At 43.4% G+C, this 14,780-nt stretch overlaps 1 protein-coding gene across 1 annotated transcript in view; it reads left to right on the forward strand.

Moving 5' to 3' along the window:
- Positions 1-11,416: 11,416 nt before the first annotated feature.
- Positions 11,417-14,780, forward strand: part of SELENOI (selenoprotein I) — a 45,681-nt gene continuing 42,317 nt past the window's right edge. The window contains exon 1 of the mRNA XM_079792012.1: positions 11,417-11,575. Within this exon, the coding sequence (XP_079648138.1) occupies positions 11,519-11,575 (57 nt within the window). The 5' untranslated portion in view covers positions 11,417-11,518. The remainder of the gene's footprint in view (positions 11,576-14,780) is intronic.

Below are 14,780 nucleotides of genomic sequence, written 5' to 3' on the forward strand. Positions count from 1 at the left end.
TCCTAGAATGAGACCCCATACTTGCTGTCCGAACAGTACAGAAAATCCTGACTCAGCATTTATGTTCAAGTATTTGCCCCAAAGCACAGCTTAGAGAAGTTGAAGAAACTCATGGAATTTCTGATGCTATCTTTGAGTCCTACAAGATGTGGGGAAGACCAGGACATTAGAACAGAATTTTTTCTTCTAGGTAAAATAATTCCAAATCCTCTAAACCAGGGGCCTATCTGATTTTAATGTATAATTCAGGCTATCAAAATCTTAATAAGTTTGAGTATCTGTTAAGCAACATCCCCTATCTATGTAGACCCATCTATTAAAATAATTTTATAATTTTGGAGGTGTAAGGTGGCTTAGCTAAGCATGAAATGAAATCCTGAAAATATATTAGGACAAGATGACTGCTTTGAGTATGAAGAATGTGAGATACCTTATACAAATCACAAAAGACTACAAAATGGTAATATTACTCCATGAAAGAAGAATGATTTTTTTCCCCTCTATGAGCAAAGAACTACAGGTTCAGGTTTGAGAAAGGGTAACTAATGGAAAAGCTGGAGTCAGCCAGCTGGAGATCAAAATCAGCGTCATTACTGGAAAGCTGGGTAGAAGGTGGTTTCAATCTCAGCCAGATGCACCTCCCAGTCATTCCACCCTGAACGGAATTTACTTACCCAGACACTGACACAGCGGGCCATCTCTAGGCCTCCCTTTTGGGGAAGGGGGTGCTGACAATGAGCCTGGAGGATTGGCCCCTTCGAAAGAGGGAGCACCCAGAGCTCATTCTCCTTGTCTTCCCCGTCAGATAAGTCACATTTTGCTTGGGGAAAAGGGAGAGAGAATAAAGACTCTATCGCTCTAGGAGTAGAAGTTCCCTCCCCTCTGTGCAAGGGGGAAAAGAAAAAGGAATAAGCATTCCTAGCTAACACCATGCAGTAGTGATTACAACAAAACTTAATATTCTAGTGAGCAAGCGGAAAAAACATCATTTAACTAATGACAAAATATATAAATAGGTATACTTTAGAAAATATATTTTTTAAAATATATTTTATTGATTTTTTACAGAGAGGAAGGGAGAGGGATAGAGAGTTAGAAACATCGATGAGAGAGAAACATCCATCAGCTGCCTCCTGCACACCTCCCACTGGGGATGTGCCCGCAACCAAGGTACATGCCCTTGACCGGAATCGAACCGGACCCTTCAGTCCGCAGGCCGACGCTCTATCCACTGAGCCAAACCGGTCAGGGCTAGAAAATATTTCTGAACACCTTGTTAGAGCCCTACAAAAGTCTGTGTCAGGGCAAAAACCAGTAGGTATGTGTACTGGAAACCTGCTCTTCCTGCTTATGTTCCACTTACTTTCTTTCCTTCCCGCCCCCCGCCCCCCCACTTACTTTCTGACTCACTTCCTAGAAACTGTCCTTTACCCATAATTACAGTTTACCGTGGAAATCATTTTATACAGGTTACCCAGCCCCCCTGACTGCAGCAATTTTGTAACTGGGACCTAGTGAGAGCCTGAAGTTGGACCCGCAACATGTAAAACTCAGCAGCTATTGGTTTTCTGTCATGAGGATGGAGAGATGGTCTGAGCTCAAAGGAAAAGTGAAGCTAAAGTGCAGACAGAAACAGAAACAAACATGGAGTCCCCTGTTTTAACTTTATTTTATTCCTGATGCTCATTCGCACCTCCTGATCTTGAATTCCATCAGAGAGCCCAACTTCTTTTCATCATTTCCCTTTTTGCTTGAGAGAGTGAGACCTTGTTTCTGTTATTTGCAGCTAAAGGAATGTGTGTTGACACATGCTCAGAAAAGCCAAGGAAGCTGTGATGGTGGAAAAGTGGTCATTATTTAAGATACGGGATTTAAGGGCCTCAAGTGATTCAAGACAACCTCTTCATCTTTCTAGACTTCAGTTTCATGTCAATAAAATGAAGGAGTTAAATTAGATGGCCCTTGTAGTACCTTGCAAAAGTTGTTTCACTTCCTTCTGGGATTCACGGTTTCTTTTCTTTTCTTTAAAGGAATATAGGTCTAACTTTATTATAATATTAGAGGCCGGGTGCATGAATTCATGCACCAGTAGGGTCCCTCGGCCTGGCCTGCAGGATCAGGCTGAAACCGGCTCTCTGACATCCCCCAAGGGGTCCCAGATTGTGAGAGCACAGGGCAGGCCAAGGGACCCCACGGTGCATGGATTGGGGCTGGGGAGGGATGCGGTAGGTTGGCCAGCTGGGAAGGGACCGCAGAAGGACTCCAGGGCGTGTCTGGCCTGTCTTGCTCAGTCCCGATCTACCGGACCCCAGCAGCAAGCTAACCTACAGGTTGGAGAGTCTGCCCCCTGGTGGTCAGTGCATGTCATAGTGAGCGGTTGAGAGGCCTTAGCATATCATTAGCATATTACGCTTTGATTGGTTGAATGGCTGACTGGCCAACCGGACACTTAGCATATTAGTCTTTTATTATATAGGATTTCCCCTGAAATTTATCAAATTTAATATCCTTGGATTTCTATCCTTGTAGGCAAATACTCAAGAGAGTGCTACATACATATTCCATGAAACACGTATAAAAATGCTCTTATGAAGCATCAAAAGCATGGTTCTGGAAATGACCATCAAGAGGAGAATGAATGAATGAATTCACTCTGTCCATACCTGTGCAGGTACAATGAAACGGTCAAGAATACAGTAACGAAGGGTGACCATGAGTGCAAGATGATGAATCCCTGCAATTTCTGGAAGTTACCCAAGGAGAGAAGGTTCCTGTAATTCTCCAACATCATGTCCTTGGACAAGGTTCTCTGAGCAGGGTCCAGGCATTCCCACTCCTCCTGAGAGAATTCCATGGCCACACCCATTGGTTTCTCTTCCAGGTTTCTGGCTCTTCTTTCTCAGGTAAGATCAGTCTTATTATTATTGTTAATCCTCACCCAAGGATATTTTTCCATTGAATTTTAGAGAGAGAAGGGAGGGGGAGAAACACACAGAGAGAAACACTGATGTGCCCTTGAGTGGAATTGAACCTAGGCCCCTTTAGCCCACAGTCTGGTGCTCTATCCGCTGAGCCAAACCGGCTAGGGTGAGATCAGTCTTGATAAGTCCAGTCCTGGGTGGGAAGGCAGGGATGGTAATTTGACCATCCAGAGCCCAGGTCTGAAAAAGAAAATCTGAGATTCACTCCGGCACATGTGTCTGGCTTTCATGGTTTCTGATGCAAAACCCACAGTCATTTGATTCATTTCCTTCCTGTAAAGAATGTATTATTTCTCTTTGGCTGCTTTCAAGATTTTTTTTTTTTTAATCTTTACCTTTAGCAGTTATGATGTGTCTAAGCTGGGCATTCTTTAGACTCATCTTGTTTTGGATTCACTGAGCTTTTTCTACAGGTTTATGTTTTCCCTCAAATTTGAGCATTTTAGCCATTATTTTTTCAAATATTTTTTCCTGCAACATATTCCTTCTCTTCTCTTTCTTGGGCTCAAATGACACAAATTTTAGGCTTTTTGGTATTTTCCCATAGACACCCCCACCATGACTTTGTTTGGTTTTTCAATCTTTTTTCTCCCTGTTGTGAACACTGATGTTCAATTAAGGGTTTGAGATGGGAGATTATCCTGGATTATCTTAGTGGGCCCAATATAATCACAAGGTTCTTATAAAAGGGAGACAGGAATGAGAGACAAAAAAAGGAGATCTACAACAGAGATTGGAGTGATGGGCTTTGAAGATGGAGGAAGGGACCATGAGCCAAGGAATGCAGAAGCTGGAAAAGGCAAGGAGATGGATTCTTCCCTGAAGTCTTCAGAAAAATGCAATGCCGCTGACATCTTGATCTTAACTCTGTAAGTTTTATTTCAGACTTCTGACCCTTGAACAGTAAAATACTACATTTGTTTTGTGTTAAGCCATAATATTTGTAGTAATTTGTTACAGCAGCAATAGAAAATTAATTCAGAGCCCATGCAGTAGTCTAAAAATGTTGGGTTATTATATTTTTCAGTTCTAATATTTTTATTCAGTTCTTTATATTTTCTATTTCATCACTGTAACTTTTCATTAATTTCAAGAGTGTTCATAGTTAACAATGACATTTTTAGAATAGTTGCTTTAATGTCTTTTTCTGATAAATTCCAGCATCTGTGGCATTTGAGCATTGGTGTTTGTTGATTTACTTTTTTCACATGTAAGTTGAGATTTCCTGATTCTTCATATGCAAAGTAATTTTGGATTGTATCCTGGACATATGAGACCATGGATGTTGTTTAAACCTTTTGGAAAATGTTGATTTTTGTGTTAGGAGGCAATTGACTTGTTTTGGTTCAGGTCACAAGTTCTGACCAACCCACTGTGGATTGTTTTCAACATCAGTTCCCTCTTCAAGTCTTTGCAGTGCTATTCAGATCTACTGCATATATGTGCCACCCAGTGGCCAGTCTGGGACTCAGGGGATGACCTATTTCTTAGAGCAGTTTTAAGTCTATGGTATGCTCCTTAGGGTCAGATCCATGCATGTACAACTGGGAGATGATCTCGAGAGTTCATAAAACTCTATGGGCTCATCTTCCTGAACTCTCCTCTTAATTTACTCAAGTTTACCTGAAATAATACTCTAGTCAAAGCAGCATGCACAGTATTCTTTCTGCTGTTGATGAGCAGATGAAGTCCTTATCAAATGGCCCTGCTCATTCAGCGAAATGATGACAGAATGTCTGTGTCCTGTAAACTCTGGAACATGGTGACGTTCTATTTTGTCCCCATCACGGTAGAACGAAAGCTTATGAGGTTTGTCCCTTCTCTAGTCTGTGGCAATGTCCTTAACCGCTAGCCAGCATTTCATAGTCTTTTTCATCTAGAAACTTAGCTGTGAAATATGGCAAGCTTGAGATAATTCTTTGCAACAGTGGATATTCCATTTCAAAGTCCAAGCAGCTCAACACTCCACAGAAACAGTGATGAAACCCTTCAGCTGTAGAAACTCTGGATCTTTTGAAAATATGCAGATACTAGAGGCCCAGTGCATGATTTAATCATGCACCTGGTGCACCAGCGGGCTGGCTGTCCGCGGGTGCCCCAGGCCTTCCGAAAGCCTCCGGCGCTGCGGAGGCTTTCGAAAGGCCCTGCGCCGGAGCAGACAGCCGGCCGGGTCCCCCGCTTTGGCCTTTGATCGCGGGGGACCCGGCCGGCTGTCCGCGGGTGCCCCAGGCCTTCCGAAAGCCTCCGGCGCTGCGGAGGCTTTCGAAAGGCCCTGCGCCGGAGCAGACAGCCGGCCGGGTCCCCCGCTTTGGCCTTTGATCGCGGGGGACCCGGCCGGCTGTCCGCCGGTGCCCCAGGCCTTCCGAAAGCCTCCGGCAGCCATGGCACAGACGCTGAGCTCGCTGCGCCAGTGGCGCCGCGAGCTCAGCGTCCTGCTGGCCCAATCGTGGGCGTAGCGGAGTGATGGTAATTTACATATTACCATTTTATTATGTAGGATTGGAATGAACTTTCATGAAACCATGTGAATCCTGATCCAAATGATTTTTGAACTGATACGTTCCTGCCAAAAGCAATGATTGCTACAAATTAACCTATTTTTACTGGCCACATTCTTTTAACTTGAATTCAGCTTTAATCTTGAAAAAAGAAATGGTCTCACTTCTGAGCTCACCTTTATCGTTAAGAGCATAAGAATCAGAGGAATGGTCAGGGCTTGTTGTCCAGCTCGGCAACCTAAGATACGGGCTCGAGGAGATGTGTTCCTGGGCGGTACAGTGTTTGACTACATGGGCACCCCCCAAAGTGGATCTTTGCAAACTATTTCTATGATTAGATATTTCAGACGTTCCCACCTGATAATAAGTTGTGAGCTGTTGACATTAAAGATGACATTTGCTAAAAGCTAAACAATGGTTTCTGATCATTCATTAATGTGGTTTTCTGATTTTTCATACAAAACATTTTAAAAAATATATTTTATTGATTTCAGAGAGGAAGAGAGATGGAGAGAGAGAGAGAGAGAGAGAGAGAGAGAGAGAGAGAGAGACAGAGAGAGAGAGAGAGAGAGAGAGAGAGGGAGAAACATCAATGATGAGAATCATCCATCAGCTGCCGGAGACACGTCCCCTACTGGGGATCAAGTCACCACCTGGGGATGTCCCCTAACCGGAATCAAATCATGACCTCCTTTTTCATAGATCGAGGCTCAACCACTGAGCCATGCTGGCCCAGCTAAAACACTGTTCTTTTATTCCAAGCGGGTAGCATTCTTATAATCATCATTAGTTAGTACATGCTTTTGAAAACACTTCTCTAAATGCATTACAGAAGAGCTAAGAATATTCTCAAGTATTCTTAGGACACTCATGTTATTCCTTTTTAAAATATCCTTTACAGGATAAAATCCAGCCTCCTCAAATCTAACTGGTGTAATGAGATAGCTAGAAGACATTTGATGGGTTACAATTGCCAACAGGAAGTGATCAATTACTTTGCAATTGATCACATAACAAAAATGAGGGTGGATACCATCCTCTCTCTTTAACTCTGGGATAGAATTAGTTTGGACCTTTATTTCAGAACTAAAGAATAAATCTGCCCAAAGAGGAGTTTGCATTCAATTAAGATCCCAGTGAGTTTGGGCAACAACAGAATACCTACATTAAAAATATAAAAGCAAGCAAATAAACAACTTATAAAAAATAAAAATGGCTTTGATTTTAAGTTATCACCGCAATGCAGGCTTGTTGAAAAAAAAAAAAAAAGAACAACTGAGAAATGTGTAACTGAGAAACGTGTGGCTGGCTCCCTTTCTGGTCATAAAACAAACCAAATTATATACATACTTTCTTTTTGACTGTTTACTTAAAAGGTGTTATGTTCCCTGTTCTTATTTTTAAAAATGAAATGAGCACAACTTTTCATATTGCTTTCACGCACACAAAAGAAATATACAAGAAAGTTGGTTTTTTTCCTTGAATGTGGTTCCTCAGATTGCTTTTTCTTGAGAGTCTGTGAATTTTAAAAAATTTTTAGAAAGGAAATTTATTAAAGAGTGATCCAAGAATTGGAAATGACCTTACTGTTCATCAGTAGTAGAATGGATAAACACACTGTAGATAGTTTCACAATAAACTACCATGCTTTAAAACCACCCAGAAATTAAAAGGAATGAACTAGATCTATATGTATCGACATGGATCAACTTAAAACAATGTTAACTGTAAAAAATGTTGCAAGAGTTTAGGAACAGTGGGATACTATTTAAGTGCACACACACACACACACACACACACAAGCACAAGATAATACTATATTGCATCTGGATATGAACATATGTAATAAAAGTAAAAAACGTGGTAAGAACAATCAACAACAACTTCAAGATAGTGTTAACTTGGGGGACAAAAAGGAAAGGAGGGTGAAGAGCTGGAGCTTTAGCTGAAGCATAAAAAACAACTCTGAAGCACAATGGCAAAAGAATAACATCTGTTAATTCCTGGTGGTGCTTTATGGATACAAGTATATTACTTTCTATATATTATAGTTAAAAGTGGATAATGATGATGATGGCAATGAACAGAGGGAACAGAGACCCTTTCTTGGTGTTGACTGTTAGGAGAGCATTGATTCATCCTTATGTTTTTTCCTATTAAAAGATAACTTTCTGGATACAATATACAATATGTCTATTATATTATAATATGCATATTACATTGTTTACAGATATCTTCTTTTTCTCTAGTTTGAATCATTTTAATATTTAAAAACAAAAAAGTGAGTGCTGATTATTTTTTCTATTATTTTCATTTAGCCACTTTTAGCACACATACACAGGTCTGACAGCCAAAATGCACAGAGGAAATGAGCTCCTGCCCTGTTCCCCACAGTCCCACCCTGTGGTTGACACTGCTGTGGGCCCCCCATCCTCTCCAACACACACGGGAATGCACCCTGGCTGCTTTACCCTATAGCTGTCATGTGTTTGCTCAGTTTCACATCATGTGCATGTCCCTCCCCAACATCTCCATTAAAATAAAAACCAAACCGTTGTTAATGGTCGGGGTACGTCTCTCCCAATGGCAATAGTTCCTACCCTGTAATGAGAGACTGAGGGGGGTGGGTCTTCTGAAAGCTGTGCATTTAAAAAAATATATTTTTATTGATTTCAGAGAGGAAAGGAGGGGGAGAGATAGAAACAACGAGAGAGAATCATTGATTGGCTGCCTCCTGCATGCTCCACACTGGGGATTGAGCCTGCAACTTGGGCATGTGCCCGTGACTGGAGTCAAACCATGACCTGATGGTTCGTTCATAGGTCAACGCTCAACCACTGAACCACACCGGCTGGGCAGGCTGTGCATTTTTTAAGTCACAAAGAAGAAGTCAAAAGTAGCTCTGGCCTTGAACCTGGCTCTCTCGGGGAACATCTCTGCCAGACTCCATGGTCTGTCCTACAGGGTCTCATGTAGTTCCCGTCATTCTCTTCCAGCTCCTCCCTGTCTTTTTGGTTACCTTTTGGGAGCAATTCCTCCTCAGAACGGGGGCAGTGGCAGCACTGGCGTGGCTGTCAGGGACCCCAGACACAAAGGTGTCTTCTTTCATGAGATGCACATTTAGGCCTTCATTTCTAAAAGAAAAGTTTTTACTTCTAGCACATATAAAATTTAAAGCACTTATACAAGAGATGGGGTCTTAAAAAAAATTGCCTGTTTTTTAGCTGATTAGGTTCAGTGTATCCACTATCGAGCGTCGGCCTGCGGACCAAAGGGTCCCGGGTTTGATTCTGACCAAGGGCACATACCTTGGTTGCAGGATCCTCTCCGGCCTGGGCCCTATGCAGGAGGCAACCAATCAATGTGTTTCTTTCACATCGATATTTCTCTCCGTCTTTCCCGCTCTCTTTTACTTTCCCTAAAAATCAATGGGAAAATATCAAGTGAGGATTAACAAAAAAATAGAATAAAAATAAAAGTAAAAAAATAAAAATTACCTGTAACACGTGCTTTATCCTACTTTATTCTTCTTTGGCTTTAACCTATATTCTTATTTACAAGCGCTATTCCTTTGTAGCAATTTGGGCTCTATAGTCCATCTTAATGCCTTCATTCTTTATTTTGAATTTCACTTTCTGCTGATTACCTGCCTACTGTATTCAAGAGGGGACTGGCTGGTGGCTACTTCCAGGGATTACTTCTCAAATGATCCCTTTAGCCTTTTCTATTCCTATTCTCATGTCAAACCAGAAAAAGAAATCCAATATAAGTAACTTGCTGACGTTTACATCAGGTATTATATCTCTTACTTTGTAAGACTCTTATACTTTAGAAGGGAAGACAAGACATGCAGAAATAATAATATATTTGGCATATATTGAGCCCCCAAGAGGAATCTGTTGAATGAATGAATGAAAGGAACACAAGAGATCTCAAGATAACTATCCTTCTTTCAGAAGCCCAGAGAGATCTAGAGGCTCCCTTAGATAATGGCGTTCAATATTCAAGACCTCCTTTCATGTTGGCTGACCACTCTGAGCTGTGGGATTACAGGTTTTCCCGTTACCCGAAAGTAGAGCATTCCTATGAAAACTGTCATAAGATACAATGGTGTAAAGCCAAAAACCAATCACCATGAATCTATATGGAAAAATTCTTAAGCATTCCCAGATTCCTGAAATAACCAAATCATACCAAATAACATGTAAAACTGAAATATAATTTTACCATAGACTAATTGATGTATACAAGAGTTAAGTTCCAACGACATCTCATCAAGACTAGTATGTAGAAATAAGAAATGTCCAAATCTGTGGAGAACTTTTATGAGTTTATTTGAACCAAACTGATGACAACTGCCAGGAAGCAAAATCTCAATGGATTGAGAAAATGCTCTGGAGAATGGCAGGTTTGCAGCCTATTTTATACATTAGTATCAAAGGAGGAGGTGTGCGGACGGTTACATGAAATCCATTTGTGTTAGATTGAGGGGATGGGAGAAAGCAAAGTGGGGAAATCTCTGGGATTGGATAAAAAGTAAAATGGAGAGACACATCTTTTACATTGGTGGGTACAGGATAGTTAGTAACTACCATTCACAGCATACGGAGATGGCATTCGGGGAAGAAGGTAACAAGGAAGGGTTCTGTGATCTCTTGCTCTGGTGCAGTGGGTGTGCTTTGAAAGGCCTGGAAAAGGAGAAGTCTGATATTTCAAAGGTTTATTACCTTAGATGCAAAAAAGATTGTAGACCGGCTCACTGAAGGTTGACCTTTGTCAAGGAAGCTACAGGCCTAGGATGGGACTACCTGCCATGACCTGCTTTTAGCCACAGACCATCTATGTGGTTCCTTCCCATCTGAGTTTGTAAGGCCCGCCACACAGACCTCCCCTGAGCTTCTCAAGTTTACTCTGGGGCCCCCTTTTTTGTCCAGTTATAACTAAGCACAATGAATGAAAACGGTATTACTTGAGGACCTGCTGGACTAATGTAGGACTTTCCTAAAAGCAAAACGTACTAATTGGAACTTTTGAGAAGTGGGGCATACCTGTAATAATCCTGGGTTAGGTCATCTGAATTTTGATTGCATTACTATTCTTCAATGTTATTAGATTGGTGCACTAGCCATCGATCTAGTTTTCTTTCTATAATTAACTGGCTCCAGTGATGCAAACACACTTCTTTCAGGCGTACTTGAGGAGCCCTAGAGACTCAGAGAGCAATGCTTTCCTTCTGGTTGGGAGACATTACCTTTCTGGATTTGGAGCACTTTGGTAGAGCAGAGGGGCGAGGCGGTCCAAGGTTCAGAACGCTGACCTGCGGGCTTTGTCTCCAGTGCTCTCACGCCCCTTTACCGACTGCAAGAAGCCTGTCACCAGCTTCTCTACGTCAAGTCACCCCTTCCCTCCTCCCCCCCCCCCAAAAAAAAAAAATGCCAGGAGCTGGAAGCACGCCAGGCACCATCCTTTTTCTGGCTTTACTTCTGCTCTTTTACGACTGGAGGGGACAAAACCCTTTTCCCTGAGATACTGCTGAGCTAGCTCGCATGCATTCACTCCATCCGCAAGATTAAAAAGGCAGCCCAAAGCTTCACGCAGGCTGGGTACCACCATCGCCGCCCTCAACCACGGGCGAGGGGCAAAGCCCCTCGGGAAGTGACCTTTCACCCCCCCTCCCTCCTCAACTCAGCTCACCAATTTTGACGCTAGCGAATGAAGTGATGAGGAGACCTGGTAGGCGGGACTTCGCGTTACGCTCTTCACGCTGATTGGACCTCGCCGGTGTGAGGGGCGGACCGCGTGAGCCGGCTAGCAACCCTCCCTCGGCGGGCGGGGAGAAGTGAGGACTGCGCTTGCGTGCCGGGAGGTGGCAGAGTGGCCGGGGCGGATACGCATGCGTGGTGGGCGGAGCTCGGCTCCTTTTACCACTACCACCAGCCCGGCTCTCCCCATCCCTGCCGAGCCGGGGCCGGTGCTTTCGCACTGCGTGGTGAAGCGTCGCAGCCGCAGCGCGAGTGGCCGCTCCGTGTCGGGGTCGCCATGGCTGGTTACGAATACGTGAGCTCGGAGCAGCTGGCTGGCTTTGATAAGTACAAGGTTAGCGCGGGCCCCGCGGGCACCCCTGTTCCTCCTCGTCCCGGCCTCTCCCAGGCGGCGGAGGAGCGGCACGGTCCGTGTCACCTTGTGCCGCGTGGCCCAGGGCGGGCTGGCGGGCGTTTTCTCCGGGGGTCCCGTGGAGTCCTGGGGCTTTGGGGGTCGGCGTGCGTGGGACCGACCCCCCTAGGCTCGCCGCCCGGACTCGGCACCCTCCCCGATCGCCCTCGCCTTCGGAGACCGCTCGACGAGGGGAGAACCAGAGAATCCCCTTCGCTTCTTTACTTCATCATCATCATTATTATTTTTTTTTAGCTCCCCCCGGGGAAGTGATGCCGTCGGTGGGGATCTTAATTGTGTTCACTGTAATGACGTTTCTCCCCGCCTTTTCTCGGGTACAACTTCAGTAGATGGGGATGGTCCTTTGGCAGATAGGCCCGGGGAGGGAGTGACTGCTGAGGCCGCGCTGCAGAGGCTGGTGGCGCCTGGGCTGCGGATGGGGCCAGTGCACGCAGGAAGGAACTGTGTGGAAAGAGCGCGGGCTTTGGGGTACATGGGAACCCGAAACCAAACCTGAGACCCAGATCCACGGCCATAGATTAACTTGGCTTTGGGCCAAATAACGTGCCTACCGTGCAGAACGATGGTAAGAATTTGAAAGGCTCCTGGCACCTCAGGGGCCTCGAGTAAATGCTTCATTTCCCCCCACATCTGGTTCAGGGTCAGTGCTCCTTTACCAGTGAATAACTCCTCTGTCCGTCACGTCGTCCCGGCGTGAAATCTGGCAGTAACCTTTCATCCTGGTTCCTCTACCCCACCCACCAGCCAGTGAATCACCAGATGTTCTTTCATTTTTTTAAGCCTAGACTGGAAGACTAGTTCCATTACCACCCTCCCCACAAACACTTTAAGTAATGTGTTCGTTCGTTTGTTTATTTAGTAGTAATGTTTTTATTTTAGAATAATTTTAGAATATTTTACTATAGATTTTTCAGAAGATTGTACAGAGTTTCTGTATATTCTACACCCAGTTTTCCTTATTACTAACATTTTACATTGGTATGGTGCATTAGTCACAATTAATAAACCAATATTTATACATTATTAACTGAAGCCCACACTGTATTCAGATTTCCTTAGTTTTTTAACCTAATGCCCCCCTTTTTTGGGTCCCAGGATCTCATCCAGGACACCACATTACATTTAAGCATCCTGTCTCCTCAGGCTCCTCTTGGCTGTACACAATTTCTCAGACTTTTGTTTTTCACAACCTTGATAGTTTTTGAGAAGCTCTGGTCAGGTGTTTTGTAGAACGTCCCTCAGTTGGGACTTGCCTGATGTTTTTCTCATGATTAGATGAGGGTTATGAGTTTTTCGGAGGATGGCTCATTGTATCGTATGAAGAGGATATGCTGTTAGCCCTGGCTGGATAGTTCATTTAGGGTGTTGTCCAGATATGTCAAGGTTGTGGGTTCAATCCCTGGTCAGGGCACAAACTATAAGAGTCAACTAGTGAATGCATAAATAAGTGGAACAACAAGTCGATGTTTCTCTCTCTTTCTCTCTCTTTCTCTCCCTCTCTCCCCCCCTTCTTCCCTCTCCCCCCCTTCTTTCCTCTCCCCCTCTCTTCCTCCTCCCTCCCTCACTCCCTCCTTCCCTCCTTCCCTCTCTCTAAAATAAATAAATTTAAAAAGTACATGCTATCAACATGACTTATCCCCGTTGATACTGACGTCGATCCCCTGGCTTAGGTAGTGTTGGTTAGGTTTCTCCTCCTAAAGTGACTGTCTTTGGAAGGTCGTTACTGTGCACAGCCCACACTCTCCAGGAATGGAGAGTTATGTTCTACCCCTTGAGGGCAGAGAAAAATTTATTTGGAATTGTGCATGGAGGATTTGTCTTCCCTATGCATATTTATTTATTCAATCATTTATTTATATCAGTGTGAGTTCATGGGTATTTAATTTATACTTTGGGTTATAATCCAATACTACTTTATTTTGTTGCCCTTCTATATTCACTTTATCCTTCCAATTCTTTTTCTATGTTTCATAGTGATTTAAAAAAAAAAATCTAGTCACAGCATTTCTTTGCTTAAAACCCTCCACCGTCTTTCCATTGCTCTTGGAATGAAGTCCAAAAATCCCTAACATGGTCTCCATGGTTCTGAATAGTCTATGTCCAGCTTTACATCATGCCGCTCATTCCCCCTCCCAGCCTTAGTAGGGCCTGCCTACTCTCCCCTCCCCCCCCACACACACCTTTTTTCCAGATCTTTAATGCTGTTATGTCTGCCAGGAATGTAGCTTCCTGCCCTATTTATGTGCATCTTCATATCTTAAATGTTAATTCTTCAGAGAAGCATTCCCTAATTATTGCTTTCCCCTTACCTGTGCTCGGTACCCGCTGCTTCTTTATGGAATTAGCTCTTTGCTGTATCTCCCCATTAGAATGTAATGCCCAAGGAGTTAGACTTGTCTTATGGACCACCATGACCTGGGCACTGTGCCACTGTGCTGACTAGGCACCCAATAAACATTTGTGGAATGAATGAATAACTGAAAAAGTCATAGTGGATTGTGTCTTAACTGGAATTGGGAATACTGTAAGGGATCTCAGAAGGTCACATGGTATATTCCTCGGCCTTCAAGCAATATAGTGCCATTACCATTTTGAACTGCAGTGCTGCTGACTTGTCTTAAAATTTTAAGTAAAAAGAAGTTCCAGAGCCTTGGTAACCCAGGCTAGGGCTTCCAGTTGTCATTAATGGGTGTTATTAACCCAGGTAACCTCCTGTTTCCTTTAAGCTGTACTCCCTTTCTGTAATCTGTTTTTCATTGTAAATATTGACATAAGAAACTTTTTCTTCTTTACTAGGATCTCTCGTTCTCGGTCAGTGCCCATAGAAGAGCTGTCTCATTTGCAGCAATGTCTGTAACAGGGACTCTGTCTTTTCTTATAAACAGTCTTCTCTAGATTGATATTTTCCACTAAAGAGGGTCCTCATTTACAGAAAATGTTAGTGTGCTCCTCTGTTCCTATTTCCCCCCTTCCCTTATCTGACTCACTTCCTGAGCCTGACAGCAGATTTCCTGTCATCCTGGAAAACAAAGGTCAATTAAGCAAGCATCCAATGTTTACTAAAATGTAGTTTGCTAGTGTTATTTTATTTATAATGAGGCTTCTTTTATAAAAAAGGGGGAGGACA

This window comes from Cnephaeus nilssonii, assembly GCF_951640355.1.
Source record: "Cnephaeus nilssonii genome assembly, chromosome: 15".
Taxonomy (NCBI): domain Eukaryota; kingdom Metazoa; phylum Chordata; class Mammalia; order Chiroptera; family Vespertilionidae; genus Cnephaeus; species Cnephaeus nilssonii.